General features: G+C 40.8%; 1 protein-coding gene across 33 annotated transcripts in view; it reads right to left on the bottom strand.

The window, feature by feature from the left end:
• Positions 1–27,080, bottom strand: part of BPTF (bromodomain PHD finger transcription factor) — a 151,977-nt gene that overhangs the window by 110,543 nt on the left and 14,354 nt on the right. For all 33 annotated transcript variants that reach the window (XR_012426038.1, XR_012426042.1, XR_012426040.1 and 30 more), the window contains exons 2-3: positions 12,284–13,106; positions 130–353 (exon numbers count right to left, since the gene is read on the bottom strand). Coding sequence is in view for 17 of the 33 variants with exons in the window: in XM_015438741.4 (XP_015294227.3) it covers positions 130–353; positions 12,284–13,106 (1,047 nt within the window). In the remaining 16 variants the exon portion in view is untranslated. The remainder of the gene's footprint in view (positions 1–129; positions 354–12,283; positions 13,107–27,080) is intronic.

Genomic DNA, 27,080 nt, shown 5'->3' with positions numbered 1-27,080 from the left:
TAAGCAATGCATAACTGTTCTTGAAAACTTTATGTTCTTGAAAACTTTATTTTCAAATTTTGCAGTGATTTCATACCAACAGTTTAGCTCAGACTTAACAAAAATAAAATGAGAAAATGCCCCTCTCACCATTAGCTGCCGCCAGAAAGGATTTGTTACTGCCCCGAGCCTTATTGGTCAGGTCTTCAGTTATGTCCATGTGTCGGTGGATTTCTTCACGCATTTCTTCTAGAATTTTGCAGAGTTCTGCTTCCCAATAATCTTTGTCTAGACAGTCAATTAATTCTGCAAGCTGGACCTTTGTGCTGTAGTACCAAATTTTCTTTTCATTTTCATTTTCTGTATCTTCTTCTCTGTTTAAAAATAGGGGAAAATATATGTTACACATAATGCCACTTATCTGACAGTTCATCTACCCAGTGAAAAGTTAAAACAAAGTTTATGCACTAAAACTCAATATAGGTGCTCACAAGAAATCCCTGCAGGTCTTATTCAAACTCGATTTACTCTGAGAAAGGACATCTAACAAACATGACACAAAGAAAGATGACCTCAAAATTCAGAACCTCGTGAGAGTACTTTGTAGAAGCCAGTTTCAGCTACTTCTCAATCAACTTTAAGATCATCAATGTAACAATATGATGAGAAGAATGTATTTAGAATTATTTTAGAATAAGATAAATTTATTTTAGAGACAGGGCCTCACTTTGTCGCCTAGGCTAGGGTGCAGTGGCACCATCACGGTTCACTGCATACTCATACTCCTAGGCTCAAGCAATTCTCCTGCCTCAGCCTCCCACGTAGCTAGGACTACAGACATGTGCCACAACAGCCAGCTAATTTTATAATATAGTTTAGATATATTTCCAACAAAATGGTGTAAATGCTTTGCTAAGCTGTGGTTCTTGAAGGGGTTATCTCAAATAATATCTCATCCCTCTTCTCTACTTCTGGACAATCGAAGCCCAAACTGGAGAGAAGGGGAGCTTCCTCTCCTGCCTAAAACTCTCCTAAAGTTCCATTCACTTTTAATGGAGTTAAAGACTTTAACAGAGATGGTCACTAACTTAAATCAAACAGGCAAATTAATGTCTAGGACTAGACGTAGAGAAACATATAATGGTATTTCTGTCCGCACTCAAAAGGAATTCCAGAGTATGCGTGCAGCACCTGATGAGAGTGAGTCTGATTTTCCTGTTTACTCAATGGCAAACTGAGGGAACTGAAAGAACTGGGCTTTAGGAGAGATCTGGCTTTAAATGCACTCATTTGCTTATAAGATATGTGGACATGGACAAGATACAAGCTCTCTGAGTCTCTAAGCCATTCTATTTACGTCACTTGTAAAATGAGGATATAATAAAACCTGCCTGCAGGCCACTATAAGACTTAAAGGTGTAACGATAAGGCATCTACCACAGTGCCAGGGCACATCAGTGATCGATAAATGTTCAATATTATTATTAAGGTAATAAATGAAAAACAATTTAGCAGCATTCCAGGAAGGAGTCATTCAGTAATTCTGAAGAAAGAAGGCCTATATTAAATCACAGATAAATAAAAGGATATGGGTGGAGTACCCTTAATCTGAAAATCTGAAATCCAAAATGCTCCAAGATCCAAAAGTTTTTGAGTGCCAACATGCCATTCAAAGGAAATGCTCATTGGAGCATTTCAGATTTTCAGATTAGGAATGATCAACTGGTAAGTATAATGCAAATATTCCAAAGCCCGTAATACTTCTGATCCAAAGCATTTTAGATAAGGGATACTCAACCTATATGGTATTCACTGACTTAACATTTTTCTTCTTGAAGCCACAGAAAGATAAATTCATTAAAGCATAAAGTAGCAAAACAGCAAATACCTGCTAATCCATTCAAAGAAAAGTTGGGGGTTTTTCTGGTCTGTTTTGTTTTAATTTTTTTCTTTTTTTTTTTTGTGACGGAGTCTCGCTCTGTTGCCCAGGCTGGAGTACAGTGGTGCAATCTTGACTCACTACAATCTCCACCTCCCAGGTTCAAGCAATTCTCCTGCCTCAGCCTCCTGAGTAGCTGCGACTACAGGCACATGCCACCACACCTGGCTAATTTTTGTGTTTTTAGTAGAGACGGGGTTTCACTATGTTGGTCAGGCTGGTCTCGAACTCCCAACCTCACGATCCACCTGCCTCAGCCTCCCACAGTGCTGGGATTACAAGCATGAGGCACCGTGGCCAGGCTTTTTTTTTTTTTTTTTGACAGAGTCTCGCTCTGTCATCCAGGCTGGAGTGCAGTGGCACAATCTAGGCTCACTGCAACCTCTGCCTCCGGGGTTCAAGAATTTCTCGTGCCTCAGCCTCTGAAGAAGGTGGGATTTACAGGCATGCACCACCACGCTTGGCTAATTTTTCTACTGTCAGTAGAGACAGGGTTTTGCCATGTTGGCCAGGACAGTCTTGAACTTCTGGCCTCAAGCAATCTGCCCACCTCGGCCTCCTAAAGGGCTGGGATTACAGCCATGAGCCACCGCACTGGGCTGAAAAGTTGTTTTTTTAATACTTAGTTACTTGGCCTATATACAGTTTATATAATCAAAATTATCTGTCCCTGTAAAAGTGACAACAGCTTTTGGTACAAATATACATTATGTATGTATATTTGGTTTTGGAGTTATAATGTGGTTCTGTAGAAGCTCTGGTTCCTATAAGGCCTACCACGTTCCTCAGGTTCACCCAAACTGGCCCGGCTTCCCTGAAGTTACCACTTGGCACACATTCTAAGGACTCATAGGGTGGCAAAGAGAAGACAGGCTGGCAAGAAAAGGTTTGCTACAAATATAATTAAGAGTAAAGATACATATTATATGTCTACATTTTAAAGCTTCTTTACTTTTACCTAGGTTAGATAAGTACAAGGTTAATGACTAACAATAAGTTTCAAGTTTCATTTCTAAACAAACTCATAGAAATGAAGAGTAAAGAACACTAGTGAGATGAGTTGAATAATGTCTCCCAAAGTTCAGGTCCACCTGAAACCTCAGGATGTGATCTTATTTGGAAATAGGGTCTCTGCAGATGTAATTAGTTAAGGATCTTGAGATAAAAGTCATCCTGGATTTAGGGTGGCCCCTAAGTCAAACGACTGGTATCCTTAGAAAAGGAGAGGACCCAGGGTGACACATAGAAAAGAAGGTAATGGGCCGAGTGAGGTGGATGATGCCTGTAATCACAGCACTTGGGGAGGCCGAGGCGGGCAGATCACAACGTCGGGAGATGGAGACCAACCTGGCTAACACAGCGAAACCCCGTCTCTACTAAAAATACAAAAAATTGGCCAGGAGTGGTGGCGGGCACCTGTAGTCCCAGCTACTCAGGAGGCAGAGGTAGGAGAATCGCTTGAACCTGGGAGGTGGAGGTTGCAGTGAGCCGAGATCCTGCCACTGGACTGAAGCCTGGGTGACAGAGACTCCATGTCTCAAAAAAACAGAAAAGAAAAAGAAAAGAAGGTAGCATAGAGGCAGAGACTGGAGTGATGTGTCTGTCTGTAAACCAAGAAATGCCAAGGACTGCCAAAAGCTAGGAGACAGACATGGAACAGATTCTCTTTGAGAGTCTCCAGAAAAACCAACCCTACTGACCTATGATTTTAGACTTCTGGCCTCCAGGACTGTGAGACAATAAATTCATTTTTTTTTAAAGCCACCCCATTTGTGGTACTTTGTAATGGTGGCCCTAGGAAACTCCCAACTTTTGGTATGGGAAGTAGGGTGCTTACTGCTAACATACTCAAAAATGTGAAAGTGGTTTTAGAATTGAGTAATGGGAAGAGGCTGGAAGAACTGTTAGATAGTTGATAGAAAAAACCTAGGCTGCCTTGAAAAGATGGTGACAGCGAGATTGGAATCATGCTGCCAGCAAGCCAAGAACACTTGGGGTGCTAGAAGCTAGAAAAGGCCAAAAAAAGCAAGGATTTTTTCCCAGGGCCTGCAGAGGGAGCATGGCCCTGCTGACACCTTTGAGTTCAGACTTCTATTCTCCAAAACTGTTAAATAATCAATTTTCTCTGTTTTAAACTACCCAGTTTTATAGTACTTTGTTATAGCAGCCGCAGGAAACTGATACAACTAGCAATTCAGCAATTAAAGACAAAAGCTAGGTCCTAAGCTCTTGGTCAAACAGCCCAAGTAGTGCTTAGGAGCACATTCTGGAGCCCGAATGCCTGGATTCAAATCCCGATTCCATCACTGAGTAGTTGTGTGATCTTGGATAAACTACTTAAAACTCTCTATGCCTCAGTCTCTCCATCTGAAAGACAGGGTGATGGTACGTATCCTGGAAGACGCTGTAGTTAGAATTAATTAAAATATATAAAGTATTTAGAGTAGTACCAGCACTTCATGGGTTTAACATACATAGTTGTCATCATTTTCCTCACCTTATGAAATATATAATATTTACCTTAAAACAAATAACTGGGCTGGGCGTGGTGGCTCACACCTGCAATCCCAGCACTTTGGGAGGCTGAGGCAGGTGGATCACCTGAAGTCGGGAGTTCAAGACCTGCCTGACCAACATGGTGATACCCCATCTCTACTAAAAATACAAAAATTAGCCAGGTGTGGTGGTGGGCACCTGTAATCCCAGCTACTTGGGAGGCTGAAGCAGGAGAATCACTTGAACCTGGGAAGCGGAGGTTGCAGTGAGCCGAGGTTGTGCCACTGCACTCCAGCCCGGGCAACAAAGTGAGACTTGTCTCAAAAAACAAAACAAAACAAAAAAACTATTGGTAGGATGGGTGTTTTAAAAAGTAGTATTTCAGGATGCAAGAGAAAAAGGGGTTCAGGGAAAGAAAGGGGTGCAGGCAAAGGAAGCTCTAGGAAGTAGCATAAATAGGCTGAGACCTGAAGAATGAGTTAGTTAGCCAACAGGTTTTTAGGTGCTTTTGTTTGCTTTTTATTTGGTTTTAAGTGTTAGAAACCAAGATAATTAAATGTACAAAGTTAGGGATCTGTGTTAAAGAGTCTGAAGTTTCTGTTAAGAGCAAATGGGGCCAGGCGCGGTGGCTCAAGCCTGTAATCCCAGCACTTTGGGAGGCCGAGACGGGCGGATCACTGGGTCGGGATATCGAGACCATCCTGACTAACGCGGTGAAACCCCGTCTCTACTAAAAAATACAAAAAAACTAGCCGAGTGAGGTGGCGGGTGCCTTTAGTCCCAGCTACTCAGGAGGCTGAGGCAGCAGAATGGTGTGAACCCGGGAGGTGGAGCTTGCAGTGAGCTGAGATCCAGCCACTGCACTCCAGCCTGGGGGACAGAGAGAGACTCCGTCTCAAAAAAAAAAAAAAAAGAGCAAATGGAAGTAACTGTAATTAAAAGGTTTTTCAACTTAGGGGAAAGGAGACATGATCAAAATTGCTGTTTTAAAAAATCATCCAGCTATGTATGGCTGGACATAGTGGCTCACATCTGTAATCCCAGCACGCTGGGAGGCCAAGGCAGGTTGATCACCTGAGGTCAGGAGTTCAGTATCAGCCTGGCCAACATGGTGAAACCCCGTCTCTGCTAAAACTACAAAATTAGTAGTTGTAATCCCACCTACTCGGGAGGCTAAAGTATGAGAATCGCTTGAATCTGGGAGACAGGGGGTTGCAGTGAGCCGAGATTGGGCCACTGCACTCCAGCATGGGTGAGACTCCATCTCAAAAAAAAAAAAAAAAAAATCTTGGAGGGTTGGGGTAGGGGGTTACATATAGACCACTTGACCACTTTAGGGTGACTGACTAGTCTAATGAAGATGACACTGGCTTGTATCATGGAGGGATAGTGGGAATGGAGAGAAACTGATTCAATATTTATTTTAAAGGCATAACAAACAATAAAGGAAAAAGTTTATTCCCATATTTCTAGTTTGAGCAGCTGGTGGGACAGTAATCCCATTTACTAAGACGAGAACACTGGACGAAGAGTAGGTAATGGGGGGAAATGATGAGTTCAGTTTTAAACATCTTTGAGGTGCCTGCTTTGTGGACACGTCCAGGAGTCTGCTGGACATACAGAACTGAACGCGGACAGAAGAAATTCAGACACAGGTCTGATGGCAACTAAAGTCAGTAAGTTAATATGTGGCTTGTACCTAGAATGGGGTGTAGAAAGCTGGATAGATTTAAAAGCATAGTTTTGTTATTTGGAAACTAAAAAGAATACAGATTTTTAAAATGCTGTTTAAAGGCATGTGGTGGTTCACGCCTGTTGTAATCCTAGCACTTTGGGAGGCCAAGGCTGGAGGATCGCTTGAGCCCGGGAGTTCGAGACCAGCCTGGCAACACAGACTCTCTCTCTACAAAAAAAAAAAATATAATGCTGTGTTCGCGTAATTTTGTTTAGAATGGAGATGACAGAAAAATGTACTAATCTAATCTGGTAATTTCTATTTCAGTAGGTCCCAATTTCAAAGGATTGACAGGATAAAAGCAATAGTTAAAGACAGATTGGCCCACTTACATAATGAATGAAAACTGGCCTCTAAGTTATACACTGAGCATGTCTTGGCTCCTCAGGTGGACTATAAATTCATATATAAGAACCTTTTTTATTATATGCTTCACCAATCTATACAAATAACATATTTTAAGCACTTATTAAAAGCAATAATGGAAAACTTAATTTCTATAAAAATTGCTAACATTACAATTAAAACCTCTGCATACTATAAACTGTGTGAAAATTTTACATGGCTTTAAAATCATCACCAGGAGTCCACATACAATCTACCACAAAGGTACAGTTAAACTGAAATTATTTTAATCTCATTTTCATAAAAGATGTAAAATCTTTCAGATTTGTCAAAATTGTTGACACAGAATACTTATCACTATGTTTAAAGTTTCCTACTTGATTTTACATAGAAAAATACTCAAAATATCACAGCATAGAAAAAGATATCCTATTTGCCTGAAATCATCTTTAAAATCTGTGCATTTTATTAAGCATCAAAAAAGGCAATTTGAATGACAACTACAGCTTTTATTGATTTATTTTTTTTTGAGACGGAGTCTCACTCTGTCGCCCAGGCTGGAGTGCAGTGGCCGAATCTCAGCTCACTGCAAGCTCCGCCTCCCGGGTTTACGCCATTCTCCTGCCTCAGCCTCCCGAGTAGCTGGGACTACAGGTGCCCACCACCACGCCCGGCTAGTTTTTTGTATTTTTTTAGTAGAGACGGGGTTTCACCGTGTTAGCCAGGATGGTCTCGATCTCCTGACCTCGTGATCCGCCCGTCTCGGCCTCCCAAAGTGCTGGGATTACAGGCTTGAGCCACCGCGCCCGGCCAACTATAGCTTTTAAACCAAATAAACTTAAATGAACAGTTTTATTGACAAACATAACTTAAGAATTTTACTGTTGCACTAAGAAAAATAAAATATTTGATTTCCTCAATAATGCATCAAAAATTCACCCACAGGTATTAAACAGTCATCTGAGTCACGTGATTTCAAAGGTTTGCATTTATGTAACTATAAAATAGCATATATTTTGCTTCCCTGAATGCTGTTTCGTATATTGATACTGATATATCAGGAAACAGAACTTTTCTGAAATGCCACTTAGTTTAGATTTTCTAAGAATGCCTTTATTTCAAATTTGTTAAGATTTCATAAATACTCACTGCAGATATAACAAAAACCATTTTAGGATCTTTCTCCCCAAGTTATAAAGCACTGGTTTTAACAGCTAAAACAATGCAAGTTGCAGACTTCTCAAGAAGATGGTTTGAAAACTAGACTACAGTATAAAATAAGGTACTGAAAATACTCTCATAAAACATGCTCTGAAAAAACTTCCAGGTTCTAACTCCTAAGAGCCACAGGGTCTTGGGCAAAATCAAGGGCAAATTATTTAACCTCTTTGAGATTTAGGCTCTTCATCTATAAAATGCAGACAAAAATAGTGCCTGCAAGGCAGGGCATGGTGGCTCAGGCCTGTAATCCTACCACTTTGGGAGGCTGAGGTGGGAGGATTGCTTGAACCCAGGAGTTCGAGACCAGCCTGGCCAAGGCGGTGAGACCGCTACAAAACAAAAAATTAAAAAATCAGCTGGATGTGGTGGCACGTGCCTGTAGTCCCAGCTCCTAGCGGGGCTGAGGTGAGAGGATGGCCCAAGCCTAGGAGACTGAGACTGCAGTGAGCCATGATCATGCCACTGTACTCTAGCCTGGGCGACAGTGAATCCCTGTCTCCAAAAATAATTAAAAATAAAATTAAAATTAAAAAATAAAGTACCTGCATTATTGGGCTGTTGGAAGGATTAATTTAAAATACATAAAATGCTTAGGACACTGTGAGGCACGCGTGGAAGTGCTCAATAAATGTTGCTCTTGGCTATTCCTAATTTATCACAACTACTTCTATTTACAGGTCTCCGAAACTAAGACCTATACCACTGATTACTGTGTAATGAGCCTTAAAGAGGTCAAGGTTTTTCTGTATGTGGACAAGGCGGCTTTGGTCTCTATCTGGCCAAAAAGCACAGCACAGGGAAAGAAAGAGGCAGTGAGAGTGACTATCCAAAGGGTGAGGACAAGCAGCACAAGAAGGCAGGCACAGGAATGGGAGAACTGGAACATGGACTAAATTTCACTTACTTCCTAATTTGTTCCCAGCCATCCTGATGACTATGAGCTCCTTTCAGGAAGGCACTTGAGACTGTGTGAACGTGACCTGCTAACTGCGGAATGTCTATACAGACTACAGCACCGGGCTCCCTGACAGGCAGCATGACTGAATTTCCACTTACAATGACAACACAGCAGTAAACTTTTTTTTTTTTTGAGACAGACAGAGTCTCACTCCATCACCCAGGCTGGAGTACAGTGGCGCCATCTCGGCTCATTGCAACCTCTGCCTCCTGGGTTCAAGTGATTCCTGTGCCTCAGCTTCCCAAGAGCAATAAACTTTAAAAATGTGGTTACAGTTATTTCACCATTTGGAATGACCTTGCTGACAAAGGTTTCCGTGTTACCACCTCAACAGCAAAATGTCAAAACAAAGACAAAAACAAAAAACGGCACAAGGAATACCATGACCACATGTATGGGAGGTAAGGGAGCAAGAAAAGAAAAAAATGACACATATTTTACACATATTTCTTAAAATATCTGATCCAAACCAAAAGACACAGAATATACATTTAAAACCTTATGTATTGGCCGGGTGCGGTGGCTCAAGCCTGTAATCCCAGCACTTTGGGAGGCCGAGACGGGCGGATCATGAGGTCAGGAGATTGAGACCATCCTGGCTAACACGGTGAAACCCCGTCTCTACTAAAAATACAAGAAAATTAGCCGGGCGAGGTGGCGGGCGCCTGTAGTCCCAGCTACTCGGGAGGCTGAGGCAGGAGAATGGCGTGAACCCGGGGGAGCGGAGCTTGCAGTGAGCCAAGATCGCGCCACTGCACTCCAGCCTGGGGCACAGAGCAAGACTCCGCGTCAAAAAAAAAAAAAAAAAAAAAAAAAAAAAACCTTATGTATTGTTTCTCATAGCAGTTTCTGGGTTAAGGTGACAGATTTCATTTTGCTCCCTCCTGAAAACTTCTTAAAACCATGCTAAAGAAATATTGTTAGGCTGGACGCAGTGGCTCACGCCTATAATCCCAGCACTTTGAGAGGCCGAGGAGGGCAGATGGCTTGAGCTCACAAGTTCGAGACCAGCCTGAGTAACGTGGTGAAACCCTGTCTCTACAAAAATGCAAAAATTAGCCGGGCATGGTGGCACACACCTGTAGTTCCAGCTACTTGGGGGGCTGAAGCAGGAGGACTGCTTGAGCCCAGGAGGTCGAGGCTGCAGTTAGCCGAGATAGTGCCACTGCACTCCAGAGCCTGGGTGACAAAGGGAGATCCTGTCTTCGAAAAAAAGAAAAAAAAAATTGTTAAAGACAAACTCATAAGGATAAAGTAGGGGAGACATAGTAACAACAACAACAAAAAAATCCGAATGTAGATGAACAGTGATTACTGCCTCAGCAGACCCAAGAAAGTCCATCTCAAACTAAAAAGGAAGGTGAGGTTGAGAACACAATCCTCAAAAAGCAATGATAACGAGGAGGAGTAGGTGTCTCTAGAATAGGGAACTGGCTGGAGTAGATTTCTAAACCATCTCTCTCCCCTTCAAGCTATCAAAGGTCTAGTCTCTGGAGGAGTTAAATTGAGGTTCCCTGGACTGGGAGAAACCACGCTCAGTTGTGAACAAAGGTATTGTACAGAAAACTGAGGATTTAAGTGACAATACACATAGTAAATGCTGTGTGCACAATAAATGAAGCTTTCGTCCACCACTCAGCCACCAGAATACCACGAGCAAGACCTTCATGCTTCAAGCAGGAAACAGGAAAAGGCCTTTCCATGCCATCGCTCCTCTAGAGCTTACTCTCGAGGACAGACCTCAAGATACTGACAAGAGGGATTTCCCCCAATAAAAGAGACAGTGAAAATCATCCAATGGTTAAGTCAATTTGATAAGGCCCATTCACTGGCTCAGAGCTTCCAACTGGCTACATAGTACCACAATGATAATGAGGAGCAGAAAATTAAGAATTAATAAACATCTGAATATGAAATAGAAAAACCAAAACAAAGAATAGGAAGAACCAACTTAGAAGAAACAGACCACGCACAGAGGAGAGAAAAAAATCTGTCATTAATGGCCTCAGAAAGTTAAGAGAAAATATTATATCCAAGACACAGAAAGAGGATTTTACTATTTTTTTTAAAGGAAGATTCTAAAAACAAAAGAGCTCTTAGATAATAAAAATATGGTAGCAGAAAGGAAAAACTGGATAGTAGGGTTAGACGACCAAGATAAGGAAATCTTAAGAAACTGAACACATACACATACCCCAAAGAGAAAAAGAGACAAAGAGGAAAACTGGAGAGAATGATAAGAAAGTCAGAAGACCAAAACAGGAAGTCCAACATTCAATAAAATCACAGCTCAAGATAAATACAAGAGGGAAAAGAGGAAGTTGTCAAGAGAAGTTCTCAGAATCAAAGAACACAATTGCCAGATTGAAAATGTCCACCAAAATTACGTCGTGGATGACAGCGGCCCACACAAGGGCGTGTCACTGTAAAACTGCGGAACACCATAGACAGCGAAGATTCTATAAGCTTCCAGCCACAAAGAATGAAGAATCAGTGTGGATTCAGATTTCTCAACAGCACACTGATAAAGTTTCTACTCTCCTTTCCATGCCCTGCTCTGACATTCATTTCATCCTACCAGAATTTTTCATTTGACCTAATTCTAAGAACTGGAAGAGGGCTTTGAAGACTTCAGAAGCTGAAGATACAAAGTAGCCCATCTCTCTGACCATATAGCCACAAGATGTCAGATACTCAGTCCACACTACAACCCTGCCTGATGCCCTGACTGAGGTAAATCCTGAGACTGTCTCCTGACCTCGTCCACAGACTTCTCAGAAGAGCTTCTCGAAAACCCTCAGGAACACTGAGGCCAGACTATGACCCTGAGTCTGTTGGGATCATCTTCTCCTGGGGGATTCCAACCAATAATGGCAGAGCTGACCTTTCCTTAGACAACTAGGTATTTTCTTGCTGTTCCATTTTACATACAGATACGGTAAAACCAAAAAAGAGAAGTAAAACAATCCTGACACCAAAGTTAGGGATGGATGACCTGAGCTAGGCCAAAAACAGGCTCACAGTGGTATTCCACCTAGAAACATTCTTTTTTTTTTTTTTTTTTTTTTTTTTTTGAGACAGAATCTGTCTCTGTCACCCAGGCTAGAATGCAGTGGCATGATCTCAGCTCGCTGCAGCCTCCGCCTCCGAGGTTCAAGCAATTCTCCTGTCTCTGCCTCCTGAGTAGCTGGGATTACAGGTATGTGCCACCACACTTGGCTAAGTTTTGTATTTTCAGTAGAGGTGGGGTTTCACCACGTTGGCCAGACTGGTCTCAAACTCCCAACCTCAGGTGATCCACCCACCTCGGCCTCCCAAAGTGCTGGGATTACAGGTGTGAGCTGCTGTGCCCAGCCCACCTAGAAACATTCTATTTCTTATCCTAGGCATCAAAAACAATGGAATTTTGCTTCTTTCATATATGTTTCCTTTACCTTCTTAAAAGCTATTTTAATGCACATATTCCTTCAATTAAGAAATTATTTAACTGTATAACTATTAAGTTACAAAGGTTTATACCACATCAACAGCATAGGTCTGCTATATCAATCATGAAGGAAACTGGTTTAATTTTAAATGCATACAAAAAATTAAGACCAGATTTACTTACATTATGAGTCTTCGGTTCAGGAACCAGTATTTCCTCCGACTTCTGTCATATCCAATAGGTTCGTGTCGAATATATGGTTTATTTTTTTGGATTTCAGCAACACAGTCAGTCACACCAGGCACCTTGTGTGCTACACAGACTTCACACTGCCACTCGTCCTCTGGCACCTCCTCAAGAGGTGGCTTCACACATTCCAAATGGTATACTGCTGAACATGTCTCACAGCAAAGCAAATCCCCAAGTTTGTGACAAACCCTACAATGGTCATCATATTGTATCACCCCTTCAGACATCAATTCCTCTCGAGCAATATTTGTTGTAAGAAACTGATCGACTAAAAACTGTAGAACTTTGATCTTGTTCTCTACTGGTCCATATGGGTAGTCCTCTGCCTCTTGGTAAGGAAGAACGTGATGGTACTCCTTATCACTCTCACAGTACACCCGCAGCACCTCTGGCCACGTCATCCCATCTATGAAATACAGCGTGGAATTAACGCTATCTTTCAGATCAGCAGGTCCAAAGGTAGTATTGGAAGTGTCTTCTTCACGCAGAACTGCTTTCAAAAGCACAACGTGCATCTCTGCCATGAGTGTGCACTGCTCTTGGCTCACCAGAGCTGCACAAAAGTCCTCAAAGCGAAAAGGAGATAATCTCAAAACAGTGCCAAAGTTCCGCAGTACCTCGTAAATGGCAATAACATTCATTATATGCTCATTAGGCACCATTAAATCCTCAGAGGACTTGGGAAATTCAAGAGGCGGGATGTCTTTTTCTTCCAATATCGGAGAACGAGGCCGATGTACTCTTGGTTTTCGCCTACCTGTAAATAAAGAAATGACATCGTTACAAATCAATATATTACATCATTTCTACAAATTTCCTATTTGAACATATATCCCCCAAAATAGATAAGCACATTTCTTTAATAATTGTCAAGTTAAAATAATATGAAGAAGCAATGATTCAGCTCTAATTTTTAAGTCTACAGAAAATCTAAATTCAAAGTTTTCCCATTAGACTATAAACCAGAAGTAAAAAAATTATAATCAGTTCTCAATTACCTAGAGGGATTAACTGGCTCACAAGTAACCATGATTAAAACATAACAGTGTCAGAACAAGGATCTCTAAGGAAATAATAATAATAATAAATAACTGCATTTATGAATGATTTGACAAGAATATAAATGAGAAAAAACATTTACACATAAGATACACAGCACAAAGCAGGCGCAACAGATCTCACAAAGTCAGCTGTAATACAGAAATGCCTGTCAACAACCAGACAGGAAGTTCCCAGGGTAGACCTCTTTTTTTCTGCCAGAAGTACCTCCTAAGCAGAGTTCCACAGTGAAGCATGGGCTCAAGGTGAAGACAGAAAGGAAAGAAGTGCAGAGGAGGAGAGAAGAATTCCAATGCTGGGGGAAAAGAAAAGTGGCTTAACTAGGAAACAGACAACAGACTACATTTCTTACCAGTCGGTTAAACAACTTTTTAGATACCTGTTCCCCAATTTATGAGATGTGATGTCCAGATATACATATGTAAGTATATAAATGTATCAATATACATAATTGAGAGTTTTGTTTTTAACAAACGTATGTATCTCACTTAATCACCTAGAGCCGTCACCTAGGCTGGAGTGCAGTGGCACAATCTCAGCTCACTGCAACCTCCGCCTCCCAGATTCAAGCGATTCTCCTGTCTCAGCCTCCTGAGTAGCTGGGACCACAGGCAGGCGCCACCACCCCCAGCTAATTTTTGTATTTTTTAGTAGAGATGGGGTTTCACCACATTGGCTAGGCTGGTCTCAAACTCCTGACCTCAGGTGGTCCACCCACCTCGGCCTCCCAAAGTGCTAGGATTACAGGTGTGAGCCACCGCACACGGCCCATTCTGATCTATTTTTGGGAGAGTATAAATTGGTTGAATTTTTAGAAGGCAATTTGGCAAAAATCTATCTAAATGTATATCCCTTTGAGACCCTGTAATTTCACCTCCTGGAATTAATCCTACATACTCACACATTCATTTAAGTACAAAATATTTAATTCAATATAGTTTACAAAAGCTGAAACTTGGCCGGGCGCAGTGGCTCATGCCTGTAATCCCAGCACTTTGGGAGGCCGAGGCGGGCGGATCACGAGGTCAGGAGATCGAGACCATCCTGGCGAACACGGTGAAACCCCGTCTCTACTAAAAATACAAAAAAAATTAGCCGGGCGTGGTGGCGGTCGCCTGTAGTCCCAGCTCCTCGGGAGGCTGAGGCAGGAGAATGGCGTGAACCCAGGAGGCGAAGGAGCTTGTAGTGAGCGGAGATCACGCCACTGCACTCCAGCCTGAGAAACAGAGCAAGACTCCGTCTCAAAAAAAAAAAAAAAGCTGAAATTTTTGCATGGGTTTTCTTTTTAATCTAAATATACATAAATAGTTAAAAGAATTATGATGCATCCACACAATGGAATAAAATTCAGTAGTGGTAAAATTCCTATGTGTTAATATGAAACAATCTTTAAGATACAGTGTTAAGCAGAAGGAATGAACAGCTACACAACAATGAATAGAATGTCATTTGAATAAAGAAACTAAAAATAAAAAGGAGGCCGGGCATGGTGGCTCAAGCCTGTAATCCCAGCACTTTGGGAGGCTGAGACGGGCGGATCACGAGGTCAGGAGATCGAGACCATCCTGGCTAACACGGTGAAACCCGTCTCTACTAAAAAACACAAAAAACTAGCCGGGCGAGGTGGCGAGCGCCTGTAGTCCCAGCTACTCGGGAGGCTGAGGCAGGAGAATGGCGTAAACCCGGGAGGCGGAGCTTGCAGTGAGCTGAGATCCGGCCACTGCACTCCAGCCTGGGCGACAGAGCGAGACTCCGCTTCAAAAAAAAAAAAAAAGAGGAGGGCAAGGGGATAGTGATAAAGTATATATATCTAAGAGGTCATATAAGAATCTTTTTAGAGTAGTTGCTTCTGGGGAGAGTTGGGGGACAGGAAAAGAAGACTAATTTCTTTTTACTTTTTTATACTTTAAAAAATAATTCATGCATGTATTTTCATCATAAAATTTTAAAAGAAAAAATTGGACAGGTATCTATACAAACATAAAACTTTTAATACTCACATCAATAAAATGATGCTGCTACTGACTACTGATACTCTTATATAAATACAAAGTCATTATACTAAATTCAAAGATTCAAGTTTATAGAATTGAACACAGACTACAGTGTATAAAGAGAGAACACATTAAATTAAACCATTTAAGCCCCTCAACTGTCAATCATTAGTATAAGAAAGTCAAGTCATTTCACTTATTCACAGAAGTGTATTCAGAATACACCACTGAGCATTACACTCATTATCATTTTCAACACTGATCAGGTATCTATCTACCAGGTGAATTACATTAATTTTCCTGCATTTAAAAAAAAAAAAAAAGGACCCCATGCTCACTAGTTAGCAAGAAAAAGCAAAGTAAAACCACAATGAAATAACTGTTCTCATACTCCTCAATGGACAAAAATTTAACAGTCTAACCAAACAAACTATTGGGAAGGATGCAGAACAATGGAAACAGGAGTATACCACCACTGGGACTGTAAACTTCACAACTTCAGACAGCAATTCAGTAATTAGTCAAGTTTAAGGTTCTGCATATAACTGAACAGCCTGCAAACCCGTTTGCCCACAACCAAGTAAGAAATATTATTTTACATCTTATCCAGTACACATACCCCTGAAAACAAAAGCTCTATAAAACACTATTCTCACTACATGCTTTATAACAGTATTTCTCTCCTACCAATATTTTCTATTCTATTCTCTTTCTACTTTTGAAACATGCTGCATGGCCGGGCGCGGTGGCTCAAGCCTGTAATCCCAGCACTTTGGGAGGCCGAGACGGGCGGATCACGAGGTCGGGAGATCGAGACCATCCTGGTTAACACGGTGAAACCCCGTCTCTACTAAAAAATACAAAAAACTAGCCGGGCGAGGTGGCGGGCGCCTGTAGTCCCAGCTACTCGGGAGGCTGAGGCAGGAGAATGGCTGAACCCGGGAGGCGGAGCTTGCAGTGAGCTGAGATCCGGCCACTGCACTCCAGCCTGGGTGACAGCGCGAGGCTCCGTCTCAAAAAATAAAAAAATAGAAACATGCTGCTTGCAGCTCACAGAAAAATACTTCTCTAGAGAAACTATCCTTATGCATATGCATGTGAAGGAAAAGTTAAATATTAAATTTGAACTCAATTGAACGTGGACACAAACAATGGTCACCAAGGGTTGGAACAGGCTGTGTGAGCCCCTTGAGGCGTTCATCCAGCGCTGTTGGGGAGAAATCTCTATTTCAATTTATTCCTATACGGTGGTTAAAAACAAAAAACAAACAAACAAAAAAACACCAGAAAATCACAAAAACAAGTTGACCTTTTTGTGTTCCTTGAGCCCAGTCCCAAAAGGCCCTTGTGACTGGACCTCATGCCAAACAACTCGTTACAAAAACAGCTAGGGTCCCAGGCTCTGCCCAAGCTTCATGAGAATGCTCCTCGTCTGTGCACAGATGAGTGGCCGACTCTGGAGCCCAGCCTGCAGTCTAGTGACAAATCCTCCATAGTCTGGTGAGTGTAAACAGATATATCACTTTTCCCTTCCCTTTCCATTACAATTTGCTCACTGTATCAATTTGCCTATTATATCATTTACTTATTATATCCGCATTGCCATTTACGTGGGATAAAGCTTGTCTACCCTTAAAGGTAGCGTGTGTGTCTTTTCTTCTCCCCTAGTGTATTTCCCACATAGAACAACGCAGAGCATTTAACATTGTTTATAAAAGCAAAGAAACAATCAATCAACCAAGCTAAAAACAACCAAAATGTCCATCAACAGGAAAACAGTTGAATTGTGGCTTATTCATTGGATAGAATTCTACAGATCAATCTTAAGTAATTTAGGGCTATGCATATCAACATGGTTCAATCTTAAAAATAAAAACACGGGGCAGGGTACAGTGGCTCATGCCTGTAATCCCAGCACTCTGGGAGGCCAAGGTGGGCAGATCATGAGGTCAGGAATTCCGGACTAGCCTGGCCAATATGGTGAAACCCCGTCTCTACCAAAAATACAAAAATTAGCTGGGTGTGGTGGCATACACCTGTACTCCCAGCTACTCGGGAGACTGAGGCAGAAGAATCGTTTGAACCTGGGAGACGGAGGTTGCAGTGAGCCGAGATCGTGCCACCACCAGCCTAGGCGACAGAGCGAGACTCTGTCTCAAAAAACAAACCAACAAACAAAAACACCATGAAGCAAAAGAAAAGTTTTTTAATTTTAAAATGTAAAACCATGGAAAAATAGTTTTATATACTGCTTATGGATAAATACATGTATCAACTAATAGTTAACATCACCACTAGAATATAATCTCCTTAAGGGCAGGGATTTTTTAAGCTGTTTGCCAATGTTCAGTGGCTAGCATATAATAAGCTATTAAATAAACATTTATTGAAAGAATTAGTAGTTTTGAAAGTGCTAGCCCATGCACTTACACAAGAAAATTATATCCTTGCATTATCTGATGACATTAGAAATGTGTTTTGATTTCTATGTAAGTAAATACATGACTACAGTGAGAAGCCTTAACACCATGGTTCTCAAACTTCAGAGTGCATATGTTACTGATTCAATAGGTCTAGAATAGAGTTGGAGAACTTGCATTTCTTTCTTTTTTTTTTTTTCTGAGATAGAGTCTTGCTCTGTTGCCCAGGATGGAGTGCAGTGGCACGATCTCGGCTCACTGCAACCTCTGTCACCCAGGTTCAAGTGATTCTCCTGCCTCAGCCTCCCGAGTAGCTGGGATTACAGGTGCCCACCATCATGGCCGGCTAATTTATTTTTTGCATTTTTAGTGGAGATGGGGTTTCCCCATGTTGGCCAGGCTGGTCTCAAGCCCCTCACCTCAAGTGATCCACCCACCTTATCCTCCCAAAGTGCTGGGATTACAGGTGTGAGCCATCACGCCCGGTCGAGAACTTGCATTTCTAACAATTCCCAGGTTGTGCTGTTCTGGCGAACCATACTCTGAGAAACACCTCCCTATAACCTGATAGGTTATTTCCCCTAAGATCCAGGTGAGTAAAAATTAATACACATTAGATGAAATTCCAGAAGTTACCTTCAAACCTTACTATTCATTGAATGTCATGAAAATATTGGAAAAACAAACAAACAAAAAGAAACAAAAACCTTGCTACTCAACAAGTGATTGGCATTATCATGTTTGAGAGCAATTCAGAATCTCAGGCCCAAGCCCAGGCCTACTAAATTAGGATCTGCAGTTTCTCACCATCTTCAGGTAATTTATATGGTCATTAAAGTTTGAAAAGCTGCCTTGAGCCAGGCATGGTGGCTCACGCCTGTAATCCCAGCACTTTGGGAGGCCGAGGCGGGTGGATCACCTGAGATCAGGAGTTCGAGACCAGCCTGATCAACATGGAGAAATCTCGTCTCTACTAAAAATACAAAAATTAGCCAGGCGTGGTGGCGCATGCCTGTTATCCCACCTACTCGGGAGGCTGAGACAGGAGAATTGCTTGAACCTAGGAGGCGGAGGTTGTGGTGAGCCGAGATCGTGCCATTGCACTCCAGCCTGGGCAACAGAGCAATACTTCGTCTCAAAGAAAAAGAAAAAAAAGAAAAGCTGCCTTGAAATGGAAGTGCAGCAAAAATCATCTGGTAAATTGTTAAAAGTAATCTCAAATGCAACCCAAATTCACAGAACCCCAGGTGAAGCTCAGTAATCTGTATTTTTATCCTTCTCCCCAAATAATTCTGATGTGCAGGCAAGTTTGAAAACCACTACTTTAAAGAAAATGGATACTCCCCTTACCAAGCAGAAAGGGCTTTGGGAATTCATGCAAGGGAAGCAAAAAGATGCCTCAGGAGGCATGATTACAATAGGATTGATGCAAAGGGAAGCTGAAGCTTAATCAAAGACATTAATATATGCCGACAAAAGAAAATGCTAAGGACGTCAAGTGGTCTGCATGAATTCTGAAGAAAAATGGAGAACCAAAGAACAAAATTTGTCAATGAATTTCCAGCACAGTCTAGCTTAAGGGAGTGAATTTCCTGACTGAATGGCAGACTCTGGACCACCTGGCGGTTATTACCTCAATGGAGGAATTATGTTATAATGTATAGGTATTCCAATTAGAATGACCTGGCATTTACTGAGGCAAAATTTTCTGCTGCTTTGTATTCTGTAATACCAGAGGGATCTACATGGATATTCTCTTCTCTGAACTGTTTGGATGAACTAATCAACAGCACTCATCATTCCTTGGTTTTTAAATATGCACTGTAGTCATAACCTGTTATTTAATTAATTTCTCATACTTTTAATAAAAAAAAGTTTGCCTATATAGACAGAATTTGCCTTACTTTGCTGAAATTCTGAGAGATCCTAGACAGTTTTCAAGCCCGGGCACAAATGTCACCTCTACTACCCTTTGCTGTGCCTCCAGGCGCTGTGCTTCTTACACTTTGTGTGGTCCTCCATGACAGCGTGAGCACCGTTATATTACAGGCAATTACTCATGCCCCCTCCCCGACTCATTTGTTGACTCCTTTAGAGCACAGATCATGTTTTAGTTATTGTAGCAACTAAAAAAATATTTGCTCAACCAATGACACCCATAAACAAAACTACCTGCAGAGCGCAGAGATGCAGAGGTAGTCACGCCAATATTAAATCCCAGAAACCACTGTCGATTTTTTAGAGCTGAACCCTACATTTATTGTATTAATTAAAAAAAAAAAAATTACAGTGTTATCAGACTTCTAGACCTCAAAAGACAACTCTCTATATAATGTGTGTTCCTAGAAGGAAAAAAATGTCATTGTCCCCTTATTTCTAATTGGTATCTGAGAGAAAGAGGCCTCACTCAGCATTGGTATAGGGAAGGAGGAAGTTCATTTCCAGCAGAAGTTAATACTCCAGAACTAATAAAATCTAATTATTTATTCTACTGTTACATATATATAAACCATGAATGGCATATTAAGAAGAAATAATCTGTGATGCACTGAAATCTTTTAAAAATTATGAAACTTGTCAAATGTAACAAGGATTCACCTTTTGATGTGGAATAGTGTCCCAATCTAGTATTAACATTACTGAACAAGGCTATGCTCTTCGAGTACATTCCATTTGCTCCCAATCCCTATCTTCTGTGTCAGTAATAATATAACAACCAGCAGCCAACTTTTGTAGAGTGCTGTCTTTTTTTTTTTTTTTTTTTTTTTGAAGAGATGGAGTCTCACTCTGTCACCCAGGCTGGATTGCAGTGGCGCAATCGAGGCTCACTGCAAGCTCCGCCACCCAGATTCAAGCCATTCTCCTGCCTCATTCTCAAGTAGCTGGGATTGAAAGTGCCCACCACCATGCCCAAATAATTTTTATATTTTTAGTAGAGATGGGGTTTCAACATGTTGGCCAGGCTGGTCTCGAACTCCTGAACTCAGGTGATCCACCAGCCTCGGTCTCCTAAAGTGCTGGGATTACAGGCGTGAGCTAGCACGCCTGGCCTATAGAGAGCTTTCTACTTGCCACTGTACTAAGTAAGCACTTTAAAGTGCATTATTTCATTTTTATCCTCAGATCAACTCCATAAAATAGATACCATTATTACCTCCTTTCAAAGATGTTTATAGAGAGGCTAAATGACTTGTCCAAGGTCACAGCCAGTACCACTAAGAGTTACAACTAAAACACAGGTCCCAAATAAAACAAAAAACAACAACAAACCCACAAGTCCAGCTGGACTTGGTGGCTCATGCCTGTAATTCCAGCACTTTGGGAGGCCAAGGTGGGTGGATCACTTGAGGTCCAGAGTTCGGGACCAGCCTGGGCAACACGGCAAAACTCTGTCTCTACTAAAAAAACAAAAATTAGCTGGGTGTGGTGACGTGCGCACCCAGCTACTCCAGAAGCTGAGGCACTAGAACTGCTTGAACCCAAAGGGCAGAGGTTGCAGTGAGCCAAGACTGTACCACTGCACTCCACGCTAGGCGACAGAGACTCTGTCTCCAAACAAACCCACACAAATCCTAAGCTATGGTCTTTACTACCATATCAGACTTCCTCCCATATTGTTAAAAACCACCTGACTTGACCTCTCAGTGAAAGGGAATTTGAGAAATAACAAATGCCTATTGTGCAGGTGGGAGAAATGACAGATAAAGGAGACAAATCAGTGAAGTGACAATGTTATAAAGTATGAGACCTGAACAAAAATTTAAAGTGCTTACTTAATAGCCACATATTTCTCGTGGCTACCATACAGGACAGTACACATATAGAATATTTCCATCATCACAAAAAGTTCTGTTGGACAGCCTTGGTCTAGAGATACATCTAGGGACTACCACACAATAACTGAAGTTCAAATAACCCATTGGGTTATCAACACAAAGCTAAGATACGTTCAGTATCCTCTATGTTGTCCAGCTTGCTGTCAAACTGCTGGGCTCAAATGATCCTCCTACCTCAGCCTCCCAAAAAGATGGGATTACAGGTGTGAGCCACCACACCCAGCCTATATTTTTAAAATTTTCTGAATGTTTGAACTATTGTATAATTAATTTAATGGAAGAACTTTTTATATTTGAAAGATTTATTTACCGAAGATTGCCACTAAATACAATGATTCACCAACCACTAGTGAATGTTACTTTCCACATATTCAAGATAAAATTTTGCTTCAATAGAAAAACAGGACAAAGAAAAATTTTGCCTTCAAAAAAGTTTAAGAACTCATTTAATGTCTTCTAACCTTTGAAAGATAAAAATGTCTTTCATATACCTCTTTAGTCTTTTCCCCAAATAAGTATGACTCTAGGACAGTTTGGTAAACATTCCTAAAATGTGGCTCAAAAACTATGACATAAAGATCCCTTGTTTTTCTTCTTTAATGTATACATTTATATAGACATACAATTATACATATATATAAAATATATATATATATTTTTTGAGACAGAGTCTTGCTGTCACCCAGGCTAGAGTGCAGTGGTGCTATCACTGCTCACTGCAGTCTCGACCTCCTGGGCTCAAGAGATCCTCCCACCTCAGCCTCCTGAGTAGCTGGGACAAAAGACGTGCACCACCATGCCCACCAGATTTTTACATTTTCTGTAGAGATGGGGTCTCCCTATATTGCCCAGGCTGGTCTTGAACTCCTGGGCTCACACAATCCTCCCACCTCGGGCCTCCCAAAGTGCTGGGATTACAAGCGTGAATCACCATGCCTGGCCCCTTGTTTTACACAATGAATAAAAAAAGAACTCAAGCCCACTCTTCAGTAAGACTCCAAATGGAGGGAGGAAGAAAGGGAGATGTCATCAAATGCCAGATAATGAACGAATAAATGACAGAAATAGAAAAGTCACCATTTGCAATCACCGGTGTAATTCATTCAGGCAAGAACCATCAATAGATCCTAAAACCATTGGGTGAAAGGTTGTTGGGCAACAGGATATTCTCAAAGAATCACCTCACAGATAACTACTACCTTCAAAGGTGAAAAGTACCTTACAGGGATAATTATAGCACGTCACTTTTACCAAGTGTTCAAACTTATCAATAATGGAACAAATTGATGGTGTACCTCCTCATGAGATGTGCTGAGAAGGAGATGCGCACTTATACAGCATTCCTACCACAAGTATCTAAACTCAATCTATGCATGTAAAAAACAATCAGATAAATCCAAATGGTGGATTTATGTAAAAATCAATCAGATAAAATCAATCAATCAATCATGTAAAAATCAATCAATCATGTAAAAAACAATCAGATAAATTCAAATGGTGGATTTATTCTGTAGACAACAGACTGGACACAGTGGTTCATGCCTGCAATCCTAGTACTTTGGGAGGCCGAGACGGGCGGATTGCCTGTGCTCAGGAGTTTGAGCCCAGCCTGAGCAACAAGGTGAAACTCTGTCTCTACTGAAAATACAAGGTAAAAAAAAAAAAAAAAAAATTAGCCAGGCATGGTGGTGCAAGCCTGTAGTCCCAGCTACTCAGGAGGTTGAGGCACAAGAATCACTTGGACCTGGGAGGCGGAGGTTGCAGTGAGCCAAGATCATGCCACTGCACTCCAGCCTGGACAAAGTGAGACCCCATATTAAAAAAAAAAAAAAAAAAAAAGGGCGGGAGATGGCGGGTGGGGGGGGGGGCGGGCGTGGTGGCTCACACCTGCAATCCCAGCAATTTGGGAGGCCGAGGTGGGCGGATCACCTGAGGTTGGGAGTTCGAGACCAGCCTAACCAACATGGAGAAACCCCATCTCTACCAAAAATACAAAATTAGCCAGGCATGGTGGCACATGCCTGTAATCCCAGCTACTTGGGAGGCTGAGGCAGAACAATCACTTGAACCCAGAAGGTGGAGGTTGCGGTGAGCCAAAGATTGTGCCATTGCACTCCAGTCTGGGCAACAAGAGCAAACTCCGTGTCAAAAAAAAAAAAAAAAAAAAAAGACAACTGCTCTGGACAATTTAAAATTTTAATTATCACAAAAGACCACCCTCACCCCAAAGGTGATAGAACTGCTCTAGGGTAAAAGTGTTAAAGAGACATTAACTAAATGAAATACGTAATCCTCAACTGAATCCTAGATGAGGGAAAAAACATCAATAAAAGGCAATTGGGGAAATTTGAAATGGAATATATCAGTGTTAAATGAAATGTCTTTGAGTACATCAAATTATTTTGAGGTGAAGTGTAACACTGCAATTTACTCTCAGCAAAAATAATATTTTAAAATACAGTATGAGTGAGAGAACACACACATGGCAAAATATGAAAAACTGGCAAATCCCTCGAGACGATATACTAGGTGATTGTTGCACTACTCTTTCAGCTTTTCTGTATATATATCTAGATATATACAGATATTTATACATATATATCTCTCTAAATATGTATCTACATACATTCAAAGTCTCACGTAAGGCCGGGCACAGTGGCTCATGCCTGTAATCCCAGCACTTTGAGAGATTTAGGAGGGCAGATCACTTGAGGTTAGGAGCTCCAGACCAGTGAGACCAACATGGTAAAACCCCATATCCACTAAAAATACAAAAATTAGCCAACATCACACCACTGCACTCCAGCCTGAGCAATAAAGCTAGACTCAATCTCATGTAGATATATATCTACATGTATCTATGTCTACATACCTATATGTATCTACATATCTAGATATGTAGATATATATGTAAAAATATATCTATATATTTACATGTATGTAGATATATACCTTTATATCTATATACATCTACATGTATACAGATATATGTATCTACATATATATCTACATACATTGAAAGTCTCACCAGTGTTCTAACTTTCGCTTTCAACCACTGTACATATTTTAAAGAGCTTAAGAGGAGAAACTGTTTGTGTTTTTCAATTTTCCCAGGTACCATTTCTGTGTTCTTTATCTCTGAAGTTCTAGTATTCTCTCTGGTATAATTTTCCTTTGGCCTAAAGACCTTCTTTTACATTTATTTTAGAGCAGAACTTTTGACAACACATTGTCTTAGATTTTCTTCATCCGAAATTTCTTTTTTTTTTTTTTTTTTTTTGGCCTTAATTGTTGAAGGGTATTTATGCTGGATATAGAATTCTGGATTGACATTTCTCTCAGTACTTTAAAGATGTTCTGCAGTTACTTGAATCACTGAAAGGCTGAAAGTTGGGGACTGACTCTATCACATATATGTTTTATAGAAAGGTTCATTACTTTTATATCTTCATTGTGGACCATAGCCTTTATCATCACAAAATCTTTGTCTCATTTATGAGTTTTTAAATTTTGCTTTGAACCTAAACTTTTATAACTCCTTTCCATTTCCTACAATGTGGAGTTTATCTGGGACAGCACAGGAAGTTGGAAATACATAACTGGAGTTTCGAAGAGAGGTCTGAGAAGAAAAATTGATCTAGAAGTCATTGATATTTTGGTGGTAACTGAGTCAACTGATAATTAGGGGAAAGTTGGGGAAACTAAATGCTGAGGACTATCACACGTAAGAGGGATGTTTGAAGGAGGAATAACCGGTCAAGGAAATTGAGTCATGAGTGGCAACAGGAAATTTAAGAAGGATTTAGTGGCCAAAGGTAACATGCATGCATTGTATCTGTATGTAGATATATATATTTCAATGTATGTAGATAAATGTCTATGTATATATACAATGTATGCACATAGATATAACATACACTGAAAGTGTATATAGATACATATCTATATATATCTACATACATTGAAAGTGTATAAAGATATATACATACACATACATAAACACATATGTACAATTATAACATGGGGGTGCTAGAATAAAGAAACCTATATGGTTGCAATACTTTTATGTTTTATTTTACATCTTATTTAGAGGTAAAATGCTAACTCTAAGTAGATAGTTTAGGTACATATTTTGTAATTCCTACAGCAAAAACACAGTACAGATATAATCAAAAGCCAATTAATAAAACATAACACTAAAAAATATTCAATTAGGCCTGGCGCAGTGGCTCACGCCTGTAATCCCAGGACTCCGAGAGGCCAAAGTGCGTGGATCACAAGGTCAGGAGATCGAGATCATCCTGGCTAACATGGTGAAACCCTGTCTGTACTAAAAAATACAAAAAATTAGCCGGGTGTGGTGGTGGGCACCTGTAGTCCCAGCTACTCGGGAGGGTGGGACAGGAGAATGGCATGAACCCAGGAGGCAGAGCTTGCAGTGAGCTGAGATCGCGCCACTGCACTCCAGCCTGGGCAGCAGAGCGAGACTCCATCTCAAAAAAAAAACAAAATTGAATTAATCCAAAAGTAGGCAGACAAAAGAAAGAGAAGAAACCCCCCAAAAAAACAGATAATCAGAAAACAAATAATAAAATAGGAAACCTAAATCCAATAGTTATCAATCATATTAAACGTAAATGGTCCAAAACTTATTAATTAAAAGAGGCTGTCAGATTAAATTTAAAAGAAAAACAAACAAGAAACCATCTGAAAATATAATGATACAGCCAGGTATGGTGTCTCACGCCTGTAATCTCAGCATTTTGGGAGGCTGAGGTGGGTGGATTGCTTGAGCCCAGGAAAACAAGACCAGCCCGGGCAACATGGCAAAATCCCATCTTTATTTTTACAAATTAAAAAATAGATGAATATCATGATATATAGATTAAAAGCAAAAAGGTAGAAAAAGATATGTCATTCCATCACTAGTCAAAAAAAGTATTATATTACTAATATAAAATACTAATTTTATATTAGTATTAAATAGTGGTATTTATTTATTTTTATTATTATTGTTTTTTAAGATGGATTTTCGCTCTTGTTGCTCAGGCTGGAGTGCAATGGCGCGATCTCAACTCACCGCAACCTCTGCCTCCTGGGTTCAAGTCATTCTCCTGCCTCAGCCACCCGAGTAGCTGGGATTACAGGCATGTGCCACCACGACCAGCTAATTTTTTGTATTTTTAGTAGAGACAGGGTTTCACCATGTTGGTCAGGCTAGTCTCGAACTCCCGACTGCAGGTGATCCTCCAGCCTCAGCCTCCCGAAGTGCTGGCATGAGCCACCGCACCTAGCCTTACTATCTGACCTTTTACACAAAAAGTCTGGCAAGCTCTGGGTTAGGCAAAGTTGTTAGATGAACTCCAAATATGTAAAAGAAAAAAAGTGATAAATTAGATAAATTAGACTTCATCAAAATTTA

The sequence above is a fragment of the Macaca fascicularis genome, chromosome 16, assembly GCF_037993035.2.
Source record: "Macaca fascicularis isolate 582-1 chromosome 16, T2T-MFA8v1.1".
NCBI lineage: Eukaryota > Metazoa > Chordata > Mammalia > Primates > Cercopithecidae > Macaca > Macaca fascicularis.
Note: the sequence above shows the minus strand (reverse complement) of the source record. Positions and strands in the feature narration are given on the sequence as shown.